Source organism: Schistocerca gregaria, chromosome 6 (assembly GCF_023897955.1).
Source record: "Schistocerca gregaria isolate iqSchGreg1 chromosome 6, iqSchGreg1.2, whole genome shotgun sequence".
Taxonomy (NCBI): Eukaryota; Metazoa; Arthropoda; class Insecta; order Orthoptera; family Acrididae; genus Schistocerca; species Schistocerca gregaria.
The window spans coordinates 453,553,466-453,578,292 of NC_064925.1; the positions used below are offsets into that span (position 1 = coordinate 453,553,466).

The 24,827-nt window shown below is 39.4% G+C and overlaps 1 protein-coding gene across 2 annotated transcripts in view; it reads left to right on the plus strand.

Annotated features, from left to right (window-relative positions):
• The window catches only part of LOC126278353 (uncharacterized), a 138,950-nt gene extending 131,331 nt beyond the window's left edge, over positions 1 to 7,619 (plus strand). The window contains exons 19-20 of one of the 2 annotated variants that reach the window (XM_049978408.1): positions 842 to 924; positions 6,064 to 7,619. In XM_049978408.1, coding sequence (XP_049834365.1) covers positions 842 to 924; positions 6,064 to 6,090 — 110 coding nt within the window. In that variant the 3' untranslated portion in view covers positions 6,091 to 7,619. The remainder of the gene's footprint in view (positions 1 to 841; positions 925 to 6,063) is intronic. The other variant, XM_049978409.1, reaches the window with a different exon arrangement.
• The last annotated feature ends 17,208 nt before the right edge of the window (positions 7,620 to 24,827 follow it).

A 24,827-nucleotide genomic window follows, 5' to 3' on the forward strand; every position in this document is an offset into this window, starting at 1 on the left:
ATGTTGTCTTCAGCTGTACTCTGCCGAAGATGAGATTTTTGTCATGGTTAGTTTTCAGCACTAGAGCTACATTTCACTTTAGCAATAAAGTGAATGGACAGAATATGCGCTTACGGGGACTTCAAAACCTTCTTGCAGTTGTTAAGCATGAGACAGGATCACATTAAGTGAAACTTTTTTCATGTCATTTCTGGCCAAAAAGCTTATGGTGACTTCTTGCTTGAGGAAAAAAAACAGGGACTGGAATGAGCTATCTTTGAATGTTGGAGCCCTGTCACCTGTCTTTTCCCACACCCATGAGGACTTCAGTGACTTCAAATTAAAAAAGATAGGAGCTCTGTTACACTGTCAGAATATTCCGTGACAATTCCTCAATGACATGTCGCTTCAAGACTTGTATTGTATGCGTGGCATCCACTGACCTACATTCTTCACCTTCCAAAGTCTTTCAATATGATCCCATGCAATTATATCTGGTGGGGATATGTGAAGGAAAGTATTTTTGTCCCTCCTTCATCTCGTAACATAGATGAGCAGAAAAGAGAAAAAGAGCTGCTGCAACTTCTGTTGGCACAGATAGTTAAGAGTTTGTGTCAAATTTATCTATTGTCTAGGTGTTGTCCATGACTATTGTTGCACACATAGAACGTTTGTAATAATGTAACTAAAAGTTGAAAATGTTTTGAGTATTTTGCAATTTGTCTGTTTTCTAATACATTTTTAAAAATAAATGTGTTTAAAACAGGATATTGTTTTTGATACACCCTGTATTATTCTTAAAATGTTGATGTATTATTGCATTGTGTGAAACATGACATGTATCTTATTTTTATGATTCCAGTATTAAAACCACATCAAATTGAAAGACTTCTGAAGAGGAGAAAATTTCCTGCGGATGATGATGAAGACAGTTCTTCATCTGAGGTAACTTACATTTCTTATTCATTCAATAACTGTGTTGGAGAGGAAGTACCATAAAATGGGTCAAGCAAGTAACTTATCATAGGAGAAAAAAATAGGGGTGATGGGGGAGTAACAGTCTACTTGTATGATCCTCTGTATTTTCTAATTGGAATTCTAATGTCAGAATTCTAATCTTAAATAATTGGAAAACAATGCTCAGGTTTTACTTCACAATGTGGGATAGGGGGGACTAGCTGTAACTTATAACACTGAAACCATTTTATCACTGTTAAGGTAAAATGGGTCAGCATAATGGTTTTTAAAAATATGAAATCACCATTATGTTTCAAAACTGGATGTAATCAGCAAAATTTATACGTGATAACTAAAAAAATTCTGACTTACATAACCTTCCAATTATTGTATTGGAAATCTATTTTATACATTCTTATCATTGTTAATGTAATGGAAAACAAATGTTAGTACAGTCAAAACATGATGCAAAGAAAATTGCATTTAATAACTTATACTGATTAATAGAAATTGATGGAACACTGAACTGCGAAGGAAATTAACTTGTAATCATAATGTTCTATTCCACACTCCCAGTATCTACACCAGAACCTTTATATTATTCTTTTCTAATACCTCTTGCTAAAAATTTGTATTTTGTCATATTAATGGTGGTAAGCATATGCAAAACAGAAGACTTCTGATGTAATAATTGTAAGTATATTTTTGTAATTCAGTATTTTTATTTTATTTATTTATTTTTTTTCCAGTTTCTGTTTATACATTTTTTAACATCTGGCACATCAGGAAATACAAAGTAATCTCACTTTTTACTCTACTTTTTCCTTAGAAACTTTACTGATTTCTTCTTTCTTCCCACAAAGAAGTAATCCATTTCATATGTACCAAAGGCAAATGATCAGCTACACTGCAGTGCATTTCAGCTTCAAACTTGGTTTCACCTTCACCTTTCTCAGCAGTTTCAGTCTCAACATCTGGTTTATTAACAAGTTCTTCTTCCTCTTCCCATAAATCTTCTATGTTTCTTGCTCTGACACTTTTTTGCGGTTGAATATTCATTTTCTTGTTTTGCTGGTGCTTTGTGATGTTGAGGTGGCAGTTTCATATGCCCTAATTTCTTTCGGTGGTCTGTTGCTGAACGTACTCATAGCTGCTAAATTTCTTCTGCACAAGTTAAATTTGTTCCTAGAAGCTTCTGAAGAACTTCAATTGCATCAGTAGGAGCAAAATTGGATTTAACCTTGAGTGCTCAAAAGTCTTAGACACTCTTGGAATTGGTTTGTAGAGAACCTTAATTCCTTGCTTTTCAGTCATTTAAAATTAGTCTCCACACTCTTTTCAACAGCCTGAAATAGGCAACATCAGGGACTGACACAAATGTTTTAAGTTTTGAGGAAATAGAATGAAGCATATGTTGTACTTCATACACTCCTGATTGACATTTAAAGTAATATGATTTGAGAGATTGTCCCCTAACATCAATTTTAAGCTGTCTGATGTCTAGAAGCAAGGGATAATGATCATATAAAACCAGTCATGAAATAAGAGATGCATTAAACCATCCAAGGGAAATATGTGTCCATCAGCTGCTCCTGCCACCATTACACTTGTGCTGGCTTTCCTAGAGTTGGTTATTTATTCTGGATGTTTCGTGTAGCACCTTACAACAACCTTGATAGAACTGGTGTCATCTGTGGAGTTGGTCACGTCATAATTGGTGTGTGACAACTGAAAATCCCATCAAGTCGTATTTGGAGATTGTCTTAGAGAATGATACAGTTTTTTTTTTTTTTTTTGTTACAAGGAGGGTCTTGACCTCTGTATTTTCTACACATTTCACTGCAAATTCAGGATGGTGTTTCATAAGAGTGAAACCATTTCGAACCCAGTCTCTCGCCTTCTAATTGCTAATTGGTCTTAAGTGGGAATCCCCAGTTTGCACGTAGGAAGAATGCTTTAACAAGGCTGTTTTCCTCAGTGTGGCTAAGTGCAGGTTCATCACCCTCGTAGGCCATCTGCAAACACCAGTAAAAGGCATAGCATAAAATTTAAATACCTTACGTATTGTGAACTGATTTCATTCCACTTTCTTCAGACCCTCAAGAAGATATTTTCCATTATTGTCTCATTTACCCTCCACTCCTAACTTTTTATCGAATTTCTGTGTCATGGTCCACTTCATCTATCACTTAAAAAAAAGGCTTAAAAAGTACAAAACCAAAATTTACTAATTTTGCTTATGTAAGAGTAAAATAAATATGTTTTACTTTCATAACCTATTTCTTCTGTTCCTGTTGTAGCTTTGTTTCTTCAATGCTTTGTTTTCAAATTATGTAGAATTAGGGAAAAGGTGTATTTATAAAACTCCTCTGTATAAAATATGTTACTTATTCTTTCTTCAAAACAAATATCACTAAAATGACTGTGTTACTGGGTTTATCTTATTGAAATGACAGGATAATAATTTTCTTCTTGTATATGATCCCTGTAGCATTGATTTGCCTAAGCTTTACACTCGCAGTTCTCTTTTCTCCATTTTATGCTACTGTTCTGATTTAGTGCAGGAAGTAAAAGAATTGTAATATAACTTGCCGAAGAGTCCTATTCTTCTGCTCAAATTTTTTAAAAAATCTTGCCTGTTCTGTTGTTTACTGTCTTGGATTTTCTTCACACACCAATTTAGGATGAATACAAATGTATATTTGTCCCATACTTCCTTATAAGTTTTTGCAAAAACAATGAAATATGAACATTTCCTGCTGCAAATCTTTTAAAGTTTCTCAAAATATTTATCTTTCTTATGTGTACAGTTGATGTAGTTGAACTAATTCAGTAAATATTTTTTCTGTCCTAATGTTGGTACCTCTAAAACACCATTTTCGAAAAATACAGCAGCTTTTTCGGGTAATAAAGGTCAAAATTGTTCAAAAAATGCGTGTGAAATCTTATGGGACTTAACTGCTAAGGTCATCAGTCCCTAAGCTTACACACTACTTAACCTAAATTATCCTAAGGACAAACACACACACCCATGCCCAAGGGAGGACTCGAACCTCTGCCGGGGCCAGCCACACTGTCCATGACTGCAGCGCCTCTGACCACTCGGCTAATCCTGCGCTGCTAATGAAGGTCGCTGTCTACTAATTTTTTGTTGGATGTAAGAGAGCAGAGTGACATTGATAGGTGATAAATCAGGTGAATGTGGACAATGGGACATTAATTCAATGTTTTTCCTCTGTCAAATTATCAATTGTTTATGTGACAGCTGATGTGGTGGTGATGATTCCTTGTGACTCAGCAGTCCAGTGCATATATTTCCATTGGATACCACTTTGGTGTCTTGGCATGACCGTAACATACTCCTGTAATTTTACCGGGGAAACAGATTCACAGTTTCATGTTCCTGCAAATTCCCACATTGTTGAGATATGAAGGATAGGTTAAACTCAGGCTGAAAATTCTGTAGTCCAAACAGGTTTTGATTCTGCAACTTTTCAGTTTTGAGCATGTGGCCACCTAGCCTGGCACTATCATGATGAACAATGATATGGCGTTCAGTCAGTTTTCCTTATTCCATCAATGACTACTGACAAAACAGATTGTTGTGTACTACTCAGTATTAACCGTTGCTTGATCCTCTGATGCAAAAGCTATGGCCATGACGAGTCCAGGGTAACTGAAGAAATAAAAGTATCATTTTCTTGATAGAGTTTCACGAATGGTGCTCCTCGGGGTCTTCGGACATGAATTGAAACCAACAGGAAATTGCTACTTAGATCACAGCTCATATAAATGTATCCAAGTTTCATCTTCTGTTACAATATTATATATAATTTTTGCATTTGTTTGGTCAATTTTTTTGAGCCTTCATCACAACAGTTAGCAAAAGCCGCTTGTGATTTGTGGTCGAATTGTAATGAATCTATCAAGAAGAATCCTTTTTAGCAGCTAAACGTTCACAAAAAATCAAATTAAGTGCAGTTTTTGATGTGCCTAAGGACTCACTTATCTCATATATCAATCCTCTTCATTCATGTTGTGCATAGCATTGATATTTTTTGGAACAAAACTGATTTTTTGTTGACCTCAGCAAAATTTGCTGTGGACGAAAACACTCATTGTGATGAAACCAATTTTGTACCATCTTTTCTGAAGTTGATAAAATGTGAGAAGCTTAACTAATCAGTTCCAGACATTATTGTTGAATTAGGAATTTGTGGAATTGTATAAAATCATCCAACGAAAGCTTCCAAGGGAAATTTCCATTTTTTCACAGCACTGCTTCTTTAAATGCTCTCTCTAAACAAACCATTCAGTCAGTTACTGATCTGGCTTTGTTTTAACAACATCAAGTGGCAAATGTTAAAAATATAGTAATGTCACATCTCTGTAACTTCATCTAGAGGTCATTTTATAAAACTTGAAATGCGACCATCATACAAGATGAGGATATGTTAGCTCTGATACAAAAATTGCCAAATTTACTCAACCACAGTTAAGACTTGGTGGAAAATCATGGTCCTTTTTGTCAATTATGTCAACAGAAGGCTTTTGTATTGATCTTTTCATGTCCAGTAAATAACACCGCTGCTATCACATGTATTTTGCCACAAACAGTTAAAAGGGATTCACAACTGTGAATTACAGATTGCTAAACATATAATTTGATGACTCCAGTGGTAAAGATTTTTCTCATCTTTTGATAGATCCTAAAATTGGAGATATTTTATAGTTTCAAAGAAACTCTCATATTACAACGAGCGAGGTGGCGCAGTGGTTAGCACATTGGACTCTCATTCGGGAGGACGACTGTTCAATCCCACGTCCGGCCACCCTAATTTAGGTTTTCTTTGTTTTCCCTAAATCGCTTCAGGCAGATGCCGGGATGGTTCCTTTGAAAGGGCATGGCTGACTTCATTCCCCACCCTACCCGAATCCGATGAGAATGATAACCTTGCAGTTTGGTCTCCTCCCCCAAATCAACCCAACTCTCTCATATTACCTTCCCCTCCCCCTTCCCACAACATGCACACCGAAAAAATACAACTAAAAGTAGATTTATAACAAATTTGACTTCAGAATATGAAATATTGCTAATGCATGAAATGTTACTTTATATCTTGACAGGTTGAAGATCTGACAGAACTTGCGTGAACTATATGTGACCGATCACCTGGTGTGGTGGTCAGTGGCTGACATCATGATGTTCCTTAGACTTTCAAACGGAGTGATGTTAAAGGATGTGTGCACATTTCAATGTGTGAAAGTTTACTATAGCCATAGTGCGAAGTGAGAGATTTTTTAATAGAATATCACTATTTTTGACACAAAGATTTAGGTATCGTGAATTGGAATTCTTGCCATTGGCTGGTGAATCTTTTATCGCAGAGTGAATTCGATAATACTATGAGAACCTGTGATTGGCACACATCACATATCACACCTAATCTCAAAGATTGCTCAAGTTGTCATTTACCATTTGTAAAAATTATATGTAATATATTTTAAAAAGAATCTCATGTTCTACAGTATTTTATAATAAAAAGAATAAATATACCTTTATTGTTACTCCCTTTATTAAAATATAAATACGTTTTTATTTTGTGTGATAAGTTGTCTCTTAAATCCTTTACATTTGAAACATTCCATTAATATGCATTCCCATTGTAATATTCTGTACTTCGCCAATAGAAAATTATGCTGCACTGAATAGAGGAAGGAGATCTGCCTGTATTGAAATCCAATTGTTTGGTTTAATATCGTGTACTTTATACTGAAGGGGAGAAAGTAGTCTGCCTGCCAATTTGGTATTGTTTCACATCTAACAGTAACATCTTTCCTGTAGTTTTTAGTTGGATTTTAGAAGCCTGTGACAAGAGTGACTTCTCTTTCATAGTTACTCTTCCATAATACCTGCTGTCAACCATATATTCACAACTGTAATAACTCAAGGAAAATATGAATCTACCTGTGATATTGCTGTAATACATCGGCAGTTGTGGAAACTTCCTTGCTCCAAATTTGATGATTCTGTTTCATGAGACATCTGGTAATTTCATGTACCATTTGTTTCATGTACAATGGCAAACTGACTGCTTCGTCCCAGGAGGATAGATTGTCAAGTGATCTTAACCAGAAGTGATGTGACGCTATTGCCGTGTCCTGTGTGTGCAGCACAATCGCGCTTTACGTATTATCAGTGACATGCTTGAGCGGACATCCCAACAACTATGAGATACTTACCATCTGATTTTCAGGAAAACTATTCAGTGAAAAGAATTAATTTTCACGTCATACAGTTTGATATTGTTGCTGATGGATGATTGAATTTATTTTCTTACTCAAGAATTTTGTAAAGATTTAAACACATTGTGTTGACTTTGCGTATGGTTCATTTTAGGTCATACGTTGCTGTGAAGGAAAAATAGCTAACACATCGAAACAGTATTTAAAGCTGAGACCTGAGTGATATCTTTCACTGTTCAGAGGTATTGGTTTTGCACTATGTGCCCAGAATTGTGCCTGTCTGAACTCTAATCTACCTGTAGTTTTTCATAAAAAATTAAAGCTGCTGAAACAAGGTTCTTCGCAAATGATTGGATGTAAATGATTGTGTATTTTGCTGCACGATTAATACTCGAAACTTTTTGTATTGAGATATGAAAAACTATAGCCTTTCAACAGAATTTAATACTTCATGAAAAGAACACAGTGACATTGCACATATTAATATTTATGGTTTTCTATGTGGTCTTTAATGGAAACCTGTTTGTTATGTTATAAAATGTAATTGCTAAGTAACTACATTTTAATTGTATCTGTTTCCATTTTACGTTTCGTTTATTTACGGCCTTTTGAATGCTTTATAGCTACACTTGATGATATCAGCTTGCTTGCCAACTAGTATGTCCAGTAATGCTATTGAAATGGCCTTTATACGGCTGCGTCTGTTACTCTGCTTCAGTTTCTTTTTCTCCATAATGCCAAGAACTTGTCACCATTTTCATGATTTCTTTCTCTATACAATCACAAAACTATGCCATTTTCTCAGCCAAAAACAAAGGTGAAAATAGCAACACAAATAAGATCATAACAGGACATACACACAAAGGTCAAACACTGGAAATCTACTGAGCGCTAAGGATGGACATGTTACTATCTAGTGGCTAAGTGCCTCACACATTAACGCATCTGGAGCACAGAGGGACCTGAGTGGAAGCCCACCTTAACACATCGGTAGCTGAAAGGCATTGGCAAGTGGCTGTGCATATGTGTCTATAGAACATGACAGAAGGAACAACAGTATTCATAAACACATCCAGATTTCTGGAAGACAGTAGCAATAGAGTGCATTAATATGTCTAGAGCAGTCAAGGGTTTAATGATATATAGGAAGAGCCATCACCATAATTAGTTCAGCAACCTAACTGAGAGAAACACACATATGATGTAAACATTTTCCTGACATTCACAATTCGTATTTTGATGTGACACGCACAATGCAAGGAAGCACAGAAATAAAACAAAAATCTACTAGTTGTGGCAGAATGTTTTAATACAAGGTTTGAAGGCCTTTACCAAATGTTGTCATTAGTGAGGTTCTGTTGTTCAGAGTTTGTAGTCCAAATATTCAGGTAATGTACAGAGTAGAAATTATGCATTACGTAAACAGTAATGTTAGATATTCATTACTTCTGTATGTCAACATTAACACAAGAACAACAGGAATTATTTTGCAATTAAAACTGATAATACTTGAATGCCCATACTATCATAGCATACCTTCTTTCTTATTGTAGTGGAGTATTGGCTGAAAGAAAAAGAAAACATTCGTACTGAATTTGTAGTTTTCCCATGTAAGTCGTATCTGTGATCGGATTCATTCTTGTATAAAAATACAGCAAAGCAGAATTGTGTTTTCTTATAATCTTTAAGAGCCAATTGCAAACAATGCATTACTTAGAGATTACTTTCATGTTTTTCCACGCAGAAGTTTCTACTAGGTGTCACATATGTCACTTATCTTGTTCTTTCATTTTGACACTGTGAACAATTTAAGAGAAAAAGAGACCACTCAACAAATAGCAGAAGCATTGAGTTGTCGGCAGGTGCACATATGTCAGGATACATCAGTAAACGTGAATTATTTTTTAAAAGCCATACATTTTCAAATGGCTTACAAAACCACTTTCTCCCCTTCAAAATACTCTCCATTACAACAAATACATTTGCCCTGCTGGTGCTTCCCATGTTCGAAACATTTTTTTGCTTGACTTCTTTAGTGTTATCAACTTGGTGTCCTTTTATGCCCACTTGCATGCATGGAGTCAAGAAGTAGTACACGGAGACAGGTCAGGCAAGTAAGTGTGTGCGGCAGTGGAAACTTGCCATTCAGTCTTTAACAGAGATGTGCGTAGGTGTGTTCATGTGGAAGAACCAGTCACCTGTCCGCCACATATCGGGTCTCCAAGATAACTGACTAATCTCCTGCAAGTTGATCAACTGTCTATCAAGGGTCTGTGAGCCAAAGCTCTCGAATTTTTTCAATATTTTCATCAATTTGGGCAGCTGATAGATGTTCAGAACGAGGTTTGTCATCAATAGACATGTCGCCATTTTTAAATTCAGCAAAAAACTTGTACACTTGAGTTTTTAAAACCGTTTCGACGGCATTTTTACTGAGAAGAAAACAGATGCAAATTGTCCACTTAAACTTGCTGTCTTAAAAAATGTAACAAGAACAACACAGTGATAGCAAAAACACTGCGGATGAACAGAACAAGCCAGGCAGACGGCACTGGCATTGTACACACCTAGCGGCAAAAATGCGTACTACACAAGCTCTCCCCCCCCATGAACCGTGGCCTTGCCGTTGGTGGGGAGGCTTGCGTGCCTCAGCGATACAGATAGCCGTACCGTAGGTGCAACCACAACGGAGTCGTATCTGTTGAGAGGCCAGACAAACGTGTGGTTCCTGAAGAGGGGCAGCAGTCTTTTCAGTAGTTGCAAGGGCAATAGTCTGGATGATTGACTAATCTGGCCTTGTAACAATACCCAAAACAGCCTTGCTGTGCTGGTACTGCGAACAGCTGAAAGCAAGGGGAAACTACAGCCGTAATTTTTCTCGAGGGCTTGCAGCTTTACTGTATGGATAAAAAATGATGGCGTCCTCCTGGGTAAAATATTCCGGAGGTAAAATAGTCCCCCATTCGTATCTCTGGGCGGGGACTACTCAGGAGGATGTCGTTATCAGGAGAAAGGAAACAGGCGTTCTACAGATCGGAGCGTGGAATATCAGATTCCTTAATCGGGCAGGTAGATTAGAAAATTTAAAAAGGGAAATGGATAGGTTAAAGTTAGATATAGTGGGAATTAGTGAAGTTCGGTGGCAGGAGGAACAAGACTTTTGGTCAGGTGACTACAGGGTTATAAATACAAAATGAAATAGGGGTAATGCAGTAGTTGATTTAATAATGAATAAAAAATAGGAATGCAGGTAAGCTACTACAAACAGCATAAGGAGTGCATTATTGTGGCCAAGATAGATACGAAGCCCACGCCTACCACACTAGTACAAGATTATATGCCAACTAACTCCACAGATGACGGAGAAACTGATGAAATGTATGATGAGATAAACGAAATTATTCAGATAGTGAAGGGAGATGAAAATTTAATTGTCATGGGTGACTGGAATTCGGGTGTAGGAAAAGGGAGAGAAGTAAACGTAGTAGGTGAATATGGATTGGGGCTAAGTAATGAAAGAGGAAGCCGCCTGGTAGAATTTTGCACAGAGCATAACTTAATCATAGCTAACGCTTGGTTCAAGAATCATAAAAGAAGGTTGTATAGATGGAAGAACCCAGGAGATACTAAAAGGTATCAGATAGATTATATAATGGTAAGACAGAAATTTAGGAACCAGGTTTTAAATGGTAAGACATTTCCAGGGGCAGATGTGGACTCTGACCACAATCTATTGGTTATCACCTGTAGATTAAAACTGAAGAAACTGCAAAAAGGTGGGAATTTGAGGAGATGGGACCTGGATAAACTAACTAAACTAGAGGTTGCACAGAGTTTCAGGAAGAGCATAAAGGAACAATTGACAAGAATGGGGGAAAGAAATACAGTAGATGAAGAATGGATAGCTTTGAGGGATGAAATAGTGAAGGAATACAAAAATGAGATCGACAGGAAGTGCAAAATGGCTAAGCAGGGATGGCTAGAGGACAAATGTAAGGATGTAGAGGCTTATCCCACTAGAGGTAAGATAGATACTGCCTACAGGAAAATTAAAGAGACCTTCGGAGATAAGAGAACCACTTGTATGAACATCAAGAACTCAGATGGAAACCCAGTTCTAAGCAAAGAAGGGAAAGCAGAAAGGTGGAAAGAGTATATAGAGAGTCTATACGAGGGCGATGTTCTTGAGGACAATATTATGGAAATGGAAGAGGATGTAGATGAAGATGAAATGGGAGATATGATACTGCGTGAAGAGTTTGACAGAGCACTATATTACCTGAGTCAAAACAAGGCCACTGGAGTAGACAACATTCCATTAGAGCTACTGACGGCCTTGGCAGAGCCAGTCCTGACCAAACTCTACCATCTGGTGCGCAAAATGTATGAGACAGGCGAAATACCCTCAGACTTCAAGAAGAATATAATAATTCCAATCCCAAAAAAAGCATGCATTGACAGATGTGAAATTACCGGACTATCAGTTTGATAAGTCACGGCTGCAAAATACTAACGTGAATTATTTACAGACGAATGGAAAAGCTGCTCGAAGCCGACCTTGGGGAAGATCAGTTTGGATTCCATAGAAATATGGGGACACGTGGGACAATACTGACCCTACGACTTATTTTAGAAGCTAGATTAAGAAAAGGCAAACCTGCGTTTCTAGCATTTGTAGACTTAGAGAAAGCTTTTGACAATATTGACTGAAATTCTGACTGTGGCAGGAGTAAAATACAGGGAGCGAAAGGCTATATACAATTTGTGCACAAACCAGATGGCAGTTATAAGAGTCGAGGGACATGAAAGGGAAGCAGTGGTTGGGAAGGGAGTGAGACGGGTTGTAGCCCCTCCCCGATGTTGTTCAATCTGTATATTGAGCAAGCAGTAAAGGAAACAAAAGAAAAATTCGGAGTGGGTATTAAAATCGATGGAGAAGAAATAAAAACTTTAAGGTTCGCCGATGACATTGTAATTCTGTCAGAGACAGCAAAGGACTTGGAAGAGCAGTTGAACGGTATGGATATTGATTGTCTTGAAAGGAGGATATAAGATGAATATCAACAAAAGAAAAACGAGGATAATGGAATGTAGTCGAATTAATTCGGGCGATGCTGAGGGAATTAGATTAGGAAATGAGACACTTAAAACAGTAAAGGAGTTTTGCTATTTGGGGAGCAAAATAACTGATGATGGTTGAAGTAGAGAGGATGTAAAATGTAGACTGGCAATGGCAAGGAAAGCGTTTCTGAAGAAGAGAAATTTGTTAACTTCGGGTCTAGATTTAAGTGTCAGGACGTCGTTTCTGAAAGTATATGTATGGAGTGTAGCCATGTATGGAAGTGAAACATGGACGATAACTAGTTTGGACAAGAAGAGAATAGAAGCTTTTGAAGTGTGGTGCTACAATGCAACCGAGGCGCACACGTCGTCCATCGAAATCCGCTCAATGCGTCGGTAACTTCACTTCCGGACAGTGCATTGCTCCTTCGCCGATTACTTTGGACTATTTTGACTTGCTTTTGTGTAATGAATTAACTTTGTGCAGTGCTTCGATACCGGACAATCATGCCAAACAATGGACTGCAATTAACGGGGACTTGGTTGCAAATCCCAGTTCGCACGAATTCCGAACTATGGCTAAATTGCATGGCTGGTCGAATTCTCAGGAATAATTTCATCAAGGACATCCTACCGATTAACGACAATGCACCAATTACACCAACGACAATGCCGGCTGTTTCTCAGTGCAACACTGGAAGTGCCACGCCTCCCTCTACGCAGCACCCGAGCCGCACCAACTCTGCCCGACCGCTACCGACAGCGATGTACGGCCGCCTCCTGCTGGCTCACTAACCTCGACCTAGTCAAAACAAACAGTTGCGCGACTTGCGAACCTGCCACAGCTACCGCACACGCATCTTGTCACCAACTCGCCGACACTATGCACGCTTACCACCCAGCCGTTCACTACTCGATAGCGCCCGCAACTTGTTCACCCACCCTAGATGATGATTTCAGCCGTATCAATGCTTCATACAGCAATGAACGTGTTGTCACTCTGCTGCCGCCATCGCACACACGATCTCTTCTACTCGAACTGTTACGTCAATACTGTGATAGAAACAGATTCTGGTTTCGACCCCATCTTACTCAGTGATACACAGCATACTGCTTCACTACATGCATACATTTTCGCCAGAACAACTGCAACAGCTACGTGAGCAAATTGCGACATACAACTTGTTGGTACAAGATCAGTTACACATGTAGCAGCCGACACCGACCGAGCACGACATGCAACGAGATGCTCCTGTCATTTTTCCGCATCCGACTGGTGACGATTCTTTGCTGTTACTACCAGCTACAAATAATACCCTGACAATCACGCTACATGGATCTATGTCACAACTGTCATCATCACACCGCCTCAAGTGGAAATTCTGTATTACTGATGTGATACAAGCAACTTATTTAAACCGCAGCCTCCTTTCCTCGGTAGTTCCAGACACTTTGTTTCTGTACCACGGCATAACCAGCCGCATTCCAGTGCCGTTTGCTTTGCCGCCCTCTTCACTACCTCCGCAGTGTACGACCAACACATCTGCCGTTTCTGCTTCGACGAGTGAGCATCTTTCCACCTCGACACACGACCGTGCAGCAGTTTCGCGCGAGCAGCATGCAACCTTACGACTCGACCACAGCGACACCACACCCACAGCTCCAGTTCCATCCAACTGTGTCGCCTCTCCGCCACGGACCAGTAGTTCATCCGCCGATTCGACTTCTTCACGTTCACATTACATCTCATCGCCTTCCTGCTCCGGCCACGGTTTCGCTGACCACGTCCACCTTCCACCACCTCTCACTGTCGCCATGGCTCATGCACAGGGCTCACGGCCACGCCTCCCAACCTTTGATCACGGCTGTTTCGCACATCAAAACACCTCCACTGTCAACTCCTATCGGAGAATCCTGTCATCTACTGCTGTAACACACGCACCATCCACGGACTCTGAGATGACGCTTCTGTCTACACTGAAGTCATCTGCCGCCAAGGTCAGTCATGTGCAGCTCACTTTTTCCCCCTGCTGCGACATCAAGCGCCTCTATAACTTCGTCATTAGCACGAGTGTTGCTCATCCGGCATCTCTTACGCAACCTGTTAAGCCACGGCATGCTTGCTCCTTTATGTCATATGGCCAATAACAAACTGTTACCGGACACGTTGCTCTTACCACAGCTCTAGCCGGCAAACACTTTGACAATACATCACATCGCATCTTCGATGCACTCTGCACCTTTGATCGGATCAAAGGCACGACGATGTTCTCCCCACAGACACGTCGCCGCTTTCTGATCAGCAGCATGGCACGGTCAACCTGTGGACGCCTTCCTCGCCTCCTTCCCTCCGCTGATCGTGCCTACCAAGACATCGAGAAACAGTTCGATCGCACCTCGCACTAGCGCCTGCCACTACACAATCGGTCACGCACACCTGCGCCACCAGCCGGCCGGGTGCACACACGCCTCTCATCATCCTTACTGGGCTCCGCACTACCGGCGGGGGCTCTGTGGCGGTTATCGACTGCAAGAGTCGACCGCTTCATCTTTGAGAACGAACTTCTTCGAAAACTGTTGATCGCAGTGTGTTCTGAACTCTGTATTCGAGCGGATGTGTTTGTACCGACATGATCAAAATAAAGTTAATTCATTATAAAAGAGTGAATACTTAATGTTGAGTTTGATATTACCGTACGTAACATCTCGATCCCCACAAGTTCATTTAAATTACACAATATTAACCTTTATTGTCTTTTAATCTTAGAACCATTTTCTTTCACAGAAAAACAGTCTTTTTTGCCAGACATCAAACAGCTGTTATTGTCATCGTCCTAATAATAACTTTATTGATAGTGTTTTCATCTACCAAATTAGATGCATTTTTCTTTTGTAACACTGGAAAAATTCCCTGTTGTTTTACTAAATGCCTTGTTAACAAGATGTGCTGACGCATTAAATTCATCACTAACTTTTGCTTGACTCCAAGAATTCGGCAGTAAACTGATAATCTTAATTTTATCTTCTTTGTTTGAAGTACTGCATTTCGTTTTTAGTTTTTCTATCAAATCATCATATTTGGTTGGTGAAGTTTTAGAACTTCCATCTGTTTTAGTACAAATTGTATTTTGAAATGAAACTTCCAAATCCTTTTTGGCTGTAGCTGCCACTTTCTCAATTTTTGTATTCAAGGCACTTGGTCTTTTATCTTGACTTAGTTTTCTAATTTTACTAGCAGGCGATATACCCACGACTTCACAAGCTTTATCTACTTTTTTAATGGTTGCTGATAAGTCATAAAATTCTGTATCTGAGGTTTCACTATCCTTTGTCTTGTGAATTACAAATATCTTAGAATAACATGTTGGACACAATGATTTTCCCGGTATGAGATTGACAAAAGGGCTTTTATTTTTAGAATAATGACCAAATGTTATTTCTCGGCCTTTGTTATAGGTTTCTTCTGTTTCTCAAAATGATCCATGCAAGACTGACCAAAAAGGTGAGGAAATTTTTTAAAAGTATTTCATTTCATGGTACTTGCATGTTGATTTGACCTCTGGGCTGACTCGTAAGTAAAACAACACTTTTTCTTCTTCACTGAAATCTTCGATTAAAGTAATGTTTTTAGGATACACTTCATACACACTTTTATGACATGCTTCATTAATAATAACACCATTTTTCAACTGCACACTTCAAGAACATCTGGCTAAATAAGTGTGAGTAGGCAATTTTTGGTGTAAGGGGGAAGACAACAATCAGACTTGTATAGGCTTGCAGAAGCAATTCTTACCCTGCTGAAACAATTACCACAGCACTGTTTCAACAAATAATCATTAGCTAGTGTAATATCGTGTGTTACATTATGCCATTGGTATACTTTATTTGATTAGCCTACCAGATTTCACAGATGTTAAAAAACGTATTTTTGACATATGTTTGTAATCTTTTTTCCATAACTTTGAATTGAGTTTGATATCATAAAGGTCTATTAACACTTGCCATCCGCACGTCTCATACAAATTTAATCGCTTCGCAACAGCAGCGCTAATTCGGATTACTTGGCTTGTCGCCGGCCACTTGTCACCTTACCATTGATGACAAGCTTCAAACACATTGACTTTTATGCGCTTTAATTTTCCTGAAATTCTCTGTTTTGACGTATCATTCCACAAACTCGAATTTTCTTTTTAAGTAACTTCTCTGCGGGTTCTACTCTGTTATAATAATCACCCATGCAGAAGTGATACCACTTTCCATCACAAGGTGTCAATAGTTACATCACTGTTTTTGCTGAAGGCTGGCCAGTGCCAGTATATATCTTGAATGAGAAAATGTATCCCGTACTCAAGTCACACAGTATCCGAATGAGTATCCCATATTTCGTAATTTTGGATTGATTGTAAACTTTAAAATTTAACTGTCCACACCACGGTATCATTCCTTCAATTTGAGATGTTTTGACTTAGATTAAACGTTTCTTTAAACTTTTTGGAAAAATAATCAAGTACAAATTCCACTTTGACAAGTCGGTCGGCACTATCTGGTTTATTGTTGCTGTCGGAAAAATGTAAAAATGATATTTGTCTGAAAAGCCCAAACCATTTTCTAAGTTTGGGTCCCATAACGTCGACAAATTTGGCATTTTTTTATCCATTTTCCTTCGATTGCAATTTTGACTGTAGTACTTGTTGGTTTTGATGCTAATATATTCAATTAGATCGTTTCCAATATATAATTCTACGATATCCTCGACACTCTGTGTCAGAGAGAGTCCCTTTAGTCAGCCATAGTGCCAGTAGTGCTAGTGTTTGTTTTCAATACAGTCCAGAGACAGGTAGTGCTATTTTCATTGTTTTCTACAAGAAGTGGCTAGCAACCACAGTTTAGTCAATAATCAGCCGCCTTTAGTGAATTAGCAGTCTAATTAAAAGTTGATTAAGTCTCTTCAGTAAACTGATTCCTTAGGATGGATAGGATGTGTGACTGCTGTGTACGGACGCAGGAGGAGCTGGCCACTCTTCGCGAACAGCTGAGCGTGTTGATGGCCGCAGTCAGCCGTCTTCAGGCTGCTGCCTCGGAGTGTAGCGGCAGTGGGGAGTCTGGTGCGTCGCAAGGTACACCCCAGGTGTTACATGCTTCACCCACTGTCCCTGCTGTCGAGACATCTTCGCGGGTACCGGGCGCGGGTGGGCCACCATCTCTCCAAGGGGAGTGGCGGGTTCAGCGGCGTTTGCGGCACACGAGGCGGAGGGTAAATGTGGAGGCTGGCCGTGTGGCATCGCCCGCTCTGCCTGTGAGTGGACATGTGGCTGTTACCTCAGCAAGGTCCGAGCAGGCATACGGGGGAGGGGTTTATTAGTTATTGGGAGCTCCAACATCAGGCGGGTGATGGAGCCCCTTAGGGAAATAGCGGAAAGGTCGGGGAAGAAGGCCAGTCTTCACTCTGTCTGCTTGCCGGGGGGTCTCATCCGAGATGTGGAGGACACCCTACCGGCGGCGATAGAGAGCACTGGGTGCACCCGACTGCAAATTGTTGCTCATGTCGGCACCAATGACTCCTGCCGTCTGGATTCAGAGGTCATCCTCAGTTCATACAGGCGGTTGGCGGAATTGGTGAAGGCGGAAAGCCTCGCTCGCGGGGTGGAATCAGAGCTAACTATTGGTAGTATTGTTCCCAGAACCGATCGCGGTCCTCTGGTTTGGAGCCGAGTGGAAGGCTTAAACCAGAGGCTCAGACGATTCTGTGGAGAGCTGGGGTGCAAATTTCTCATCCTCCGCTATCGGGTGGAGAAATGTAGGGTCCCCCTGAATAGGTCAGGCGTGCACTACACGCCGGAAGCGGCTACAAGGGTAGCGGAGTACGCGTGGAGTGAACATAGGGGTTTTTTAGGTTAGAGAATTCCCTCCATACGCCCGACAAGTCGCCTTCTGAGACGCGGCAAGGTAGGAGTAGGCAAAATGCAACAGGGAATAACAATAGTAATGTGCTAATAGTAAACTGCAGGAGCATCTATAGAAAGGTCCCAGAACTGCTCTCATTAATAAACGGTCACAACGCCCATATAGTACTAGGGACAGAAAGTTGGCTGAAACCAGATGTAAACAGTAACGAAATCCTAAACTCAGATTGGAATGTATATCGCAGAGACAGGCTGGACAGTGAAGGGGGAGGTGTGTTTATAGCGATAAGAAGTGCAATAGCATCGAAGGAAAGTGACGGAGATCCGAAATGTGAAATGATTTGGGTGAAGGTCACGGTTAAAGCAGGCTCAGACATGGTCATTGGACGTCTCTATAGACCCCCGGGATCAGCAGCTGTTGTGGCTGAGCACCTGAAGAATAATTTGGAAAATATTTCGAGTAGATTTCCCCACCATGTTATAGTTCTGGGTGGAGATTTTAATTTGCCGGATATAGACTGGGAGACTCAAACGTTCATAACGGGTGGCAGGAACAAAGAATCCAGTGAAATATTTTTAAGTGCTTTATCTGAAAACTACCTTGAGCACTTAAACAGAGAACCGACTCGTGGCGATAATATATTAGACCTTATGGTGACAAACAGACCCGAACTATTTGAAACAGTTAATGCAGAACAGGGAATCAGCGATCATAAAGCGGTTACTGCATCGATGATTTCAGCCATAAATAGAAATATTAAAAAAGGTACGAAGATTTTTCTGTTTAGCAAAAGTGACAATAAGCGGATTACAGAGTACGTGACGGCTCAACACAAAAGTTTTGTCTCAAGGACAGATAGTGTTGAGGACCAGTGGACAAAGTTCAAAACCATCGTACAATATGCGTTAGAGAGTATGTGCCAAGCAAGATCGTAAGAGATGGAAAAGAGCCACCGTGGTACAACAACCGAGTTAGAAAACTTCTGTGGAAGCAAAGGGAACTCCACAGCAAACATAAACATAGCCAAAGCCCTGCAGACAAACAAAAATTAAATGAAGCAAAATGTAGTGTGAGGAGGGCTGTGCGAGAGGCGTTCAATAAATTCGAAAGTAAAGTTCTATGTAATGACTTGGCTGAAAATCCTAAGAAATTTTGGTCTTATGTCAAAGCGGTAGGTGGATCAAAACAAAATGTCCAGACACTCTGTGAGCAAAATGGTACTGAAACAGAGGATGACAGACTAAAGGCCGAAATACTAAATGTCTTCTTCCAAAGTTGTTTCACAGAGGAAGACTGCACTGTAGTTCCTTCTCTAGATTGTCGCACAGATGACAAAATGGTAGATATCGAAATAGACGACAGAGGGATAGAGAAACAATTAAAATCGCTCAAAAGAGGAAAGGCCGCTGGACCTGATGGGATACCAGTTCAATTTTACACAGAGTACGCGAAGGAACTTGCCCGCCTTCTTGCAGCGGTTTACTGTAGGTCTCTAGAAGAGCGAAGCGTTCCAAAGGATTGGAAAAGGGCACAGGTCATGCCCTTTTTCAAGAAGGGACATCGAAGAGATGTGCAGAACTATAGACCTATATTTCTAGCGTCGATCAGTTGTAGAATTTTGGAACACGTATTATGTTCGAGTATACTGACTTTTCTGGAGACTAGAAATCTACTCTGTAGAAATCAGCATGGGTTTTGAAAAAGACGGTCATGTGAAACCCAGCTCGCGCTATTCGTCCACGAGACTCAGAGGGCCATAGACACGGGTTCATAGGTAGATGCCGTGTTTCTCGACTTCCGCAAGGCGTTCGATACAGTTCCCCACAGTCGTTTAATGAACAAAGTAAGAGCATATGGACTATCAGACCAATTGTGTGATTGGATTGAGGAGTTCCTAGATAACAGAACGCAGCATGTCATTCTCAATGGAGAGAAGTCTTTCGAAGAAAGAGTGATTTCAGGTGCGCCGCAGGGAAGTGTCATAGGACTGTTGCTATTCACAATATACATAAATGACCTGGTGGATGACATCGGAAGTTCACTGAGGCTTTTTGCGGATGATGCTGTGGTGTATCGAGAGGTTATAACAATAGAAAATTGTACTGAAATGCAGGAGGATCTGCAGCAAATTGACGCATGGTGCAGGGAATGGCAATTGAATCTCAATGTAGACAAGTGTAATGTGCTGCGAATACATAGAAAGATAGATCCCTTATCATTTAGCTACAAAATAGCTGGTCAGCAACTGGAAGCAGTTAATTCCCTAAATTATCTGGGAGTAGGCATTAGGAGTGATTTAAAATGGAATGATCATATAAAGTTGATCGTCGGGAAACCAGATGCCAGACTGAGATTCATTGGAATAATCCTAAGGAAATGCAATCCGAAAACAAATTAAGTAGGTTACAGTACGCTTCTTCGCCCACTGCTTGAATACTGCTCAGCAGTGTGGGATCCGTACCAGATAGGGTTGATAGAAGAGATAGAGAAGATCCAACGGAGAGCAGCGCGCTTCGTTACAGGATCATTTAGTAATCGCGAAAGTGTTACGGAGATGATAGATAAACTCCAGCGGAAGACTCTGCAGGAGAGACGCTCTGTAGCTTGGTACGGGCTTTTGTTAAAGTTTCGAGAACATACCTTCACCGAAGAGTCAAGCAGTATATTGCTCCCTCCTAAGTATATCTCACAAAGAGACCATGAGGATAAAATCAGAGAGATTAGAGCCCACACAGAATCATACCGACAGTCCTTCTTTCCACGAACACTACGAGACTGGAATAGAAGGATGAACCGATAGAGGTACTGAGGGTACCCCCCGCCACACACCGTCAGGTGGCTTGCGGAGTATGGATGTAGATGTAGAAGTGTATCTTTGGGAAATATGTTTGGACGCGGGGATCCTTCAAATTTATTATTGGTCTTCGGTAGATCAAAGTCTCACCACTGACCACTGTGCACTGTCTTCTTCGTCTGATTCAGCCGAAACAGTTGGCAACCGTTTGCCGTATTCTTCTTGGTCGTATTTCACTATCTTCCTACAATTCTGCTTCACCTTCATTTTTTTTATATCCAATTTCTTCTTCCCAATCGGCCAAGATGTCTGGAACGTAAGGCAAGATATCCGCGCATTCATCGTAAATAATCCTATTGTCTCTTTCGTCTGCCATGATGAAAGGGCTCAAGTAGTTATAGAAACAAAAAAACCAACAGAATGCAAAAGATATTACAGTGCTGTCTCCGGCCACTGAGCGATACTATGCGGACGACACCACTGTGGTGTCGTCGGCTGTTGACCGCTATTTCGCCCACAACACCACTGTGGTGTCACCGACGGCATAGTGTCAAATGTGAAATTTTCAGTTTTTTTCTGGTCCCTCAACAAAGATATTGCAGGCCACAAACTGGAAAAATTAGAAAAAATCCATTTTTTAAAATAGTGTATTTTTTAAAAGTGTAAGCTACTCACCATTGATACTCTATAAAAAATAACTATACTATACAGTGTAATAGCAGAAAAAATTATTAAAGCTGAGAAATTAACCTTTCTTTGGAAAACTACTGTTCAAAAATTGACATTTTTAATTTGTGGCTGGTAACTTTGAGCTATTAAAACTATATTAAAGAATACATTCAGGTAAGTGATAATGATGTTAATTTGTAGCCCAGAGTGTGTTGAACTAAATGCACTCATCTGAAAGTCTTAGGACAATCCACAATTGAAAATTGTAAAAAATGTAGATGCTTGCAAATACACTTAATGTTAGTGTCATACCAAACATATGTAATTTAGTTAAAATTTTGTTAAATTTACATTTTACCCCAAATCACTAGTTTTTCCCAACTTTGCAATACATTATCCAATTATAGTAAAATAAAAGTTTTTGATTTATTAGTAAATCTCTTTTTTTTTAATACAATGTAGACAAGGAAATAAATCTGTTGAACTATAATTTACATCTATTTTTTATCTATCACAATCAACCAGTGTTCTCAGGACCTTTTTTTATTACTAACAGGTTGATAGCTAAATGCTTGTTCTGTAATATGTTTTATAATTTTTATTATATTTGGTAGTGGCAGCCGGTGTGGCCGAGCGGTTCTAGGCATTTCAGTCTGGAACCGCGCGACCGCTATGGTCGCAGTTCGAATCCTGCCTCGAGCATGGATATGTGTGATGTCCTTAGGTTGGTTGTTTAAGTAGTTCTAAGTTCTAGGGGACTGGTGACCTCAGATGGTAAATCTCATTGTGCTTAGAGGCATTTGAACCATTTTTTATATTTCGTAGTTTCCTATAACAATATTCTTTCCTTAATTCAGCAGCAAGCCATTAATTGAACCATGGAAATATCGAATTTGACACTTTTGTTCTACGACTCTCAAATTAACGATTTGGCCTTATCTTCAAGGCAAAGAAAATTGAATTAACATACAAAACAAAATTATTAGAAAAAAATCTAAAAAACAGTTATTTATAGACAGAAATAACATAAGAAATACTTTAAATGTTTAGCCAATTTAGCAGTTCTAGTAATCATAATTAAAAATTATTATATTTCAAGCTAAGAAAAGAAGTTTTCCCACATTTTCACCAAGCAAATTACTTTGACAATCTGAATAAATTTGTCCAGAGGCCCTGAACAGCTATTCACTAGGTACGCTAATAGGTGGAGCAGAAAGATACTTCAACACTGCCTTTCTTAGAGTGGGATATGGGCTAGAGTTTCAGTATGAGCATATATCAGTGTTGCGTTGTAACAGTGGTTCCAAAAGATAACACTGGATGGCCTGCTTAAACACCAAAGTTTGATCCTACAGTACTGTTGTGTCTTTGTCTGACTGCATCTGATCAGAGATGTAGTTGTGTGACTCCCATAGACTTTCTTCTTCCTGCTTAACACTGACTGCAAACGGGCTGTGTTTTGCAGAAGTTGTAGGGCATTACCTTTGTCTAGCACTACACTACTGTCGTGCCCCATCAAGAATCCAATTATTTTAGACACTGCAAGGACCGCTTTGTCAGAAGTAAGATATTTAGAATTAAAAAGCCAAAAAGAGACATATTACTGTTAGCAACATAATTGAACTATAAAGTTCCAATTAAACAAATGTAAAGCTAATTGGGTAGAGCAGTGTTACAGTAATCAGTGAAGGATGTACTTAAACAGAAGAGAATTTCTTGTTGAAGTTTCATGCAGTGCATTTCCCACATTTGCAACTGTCTCTTCATTTTTGCATTGAATTTGCAATTTGCGGTTCAAGAATGGTAACAGAGGTATTATTACAGAAATACATGCTTCGCTGAGAGATAAATCCAATGTGGCTTTGTAGGAACATTTCAGAACTTCTCTGAGATGTTTTACAACATTCCACTCAGAACTGGAAAGTATGATAATTCCACCACTTTCAACACTATACAAGTTTACTGCCCTTTTGTGTTCCAGAACTTTTCCCAACATCAAGTATAGGCTGTTCCATCTCACATTCGGCATATTGCATCAAAGTATTTTTTATCACTCCACACTGATTCTGACAGTCTGTTAGTTTTCTGGAAGCTTGCTCACTGCAGTGAAAGTTGACAATGGTATTCCTGCACTTTTTTTTATTATGGCTTTGATTTGCTCATTTGAGAACAGGGGATGTTTTCTCACCAATTGGAGCATATGTTACGCACATATTATAGACTAATATTGCTCACGCATTGCACAGACTATATTTGGTGCACTGTGACGCAATATCAGAAAAATCTTCCCGCTTACACTCCAATCATTAGCCATCTCTGTTAACTTCAATACACTGGCTAACACGATCTTGATCTGATACACTTCTACCCAGTATAACTTCAAACATTGGTGTTCAATGATGAAATATCCTGTAAAGCTGAGGAGTGCGATTGTTTGGATTGCATTGGTCCATATGTTGGTGGTGGCACTTAACCACTCGCATTTCACAATCAGATTTTTTATTTTAGGTTTCACTTTGTCATAGGTCTGCGGCATCAAAATTGTTCTAAAGATTTTTTTCCGATTTGGGCTGATATTTGTGAGCCGCCTGTGGATTAGTAAAACTGAGCCATTGGAATGTATCACCATCTACCAAAGAATACGGCAGCATATCAACAATTATTAAATCTATAATAGCTTTGTCTGTTCTTTTCGTAATTTCATGGTTGTCTGGCCGGTGTGCAGATTTGGTGGCAAGCTCAGGATGGTTGACTGAATTAGGTTGGGTGTTTCTTCCTTTTCCATACTGGCACTCAAGAAGACTACGTAATCCATTTGCTTTCATTTTTCAAATCATCCAATTCTGACTGACCTTTTAAAACTTATTTGTATTCTGAATAATGAAATTTTGATATATTTTGCTTCAATCCATGCAATGTTTGTCTTCTGGGGTCATGGCTGCTCAACAGAAGTGTTTTACTGTCAACTGTGCAAATAGCTTTAGATAAATCAGTAGTACTTTTATTAAACTTTCTTCTAAATTGGATTCTTTTCTCTTTGTTGTGAAATTTTATGTCTAAAGAAATTAAAGTAAGTTAGAGAGTAACTAAAGTGGACTAGATATAGTTACCGCAAAAAATTACACATCATATTAAAAAGATGTTACAGTACTTCATATCTTCTTGCAGGGAGATACTCTTTAGCTGTATTACAAACCTGCCGAGTAGATACTGC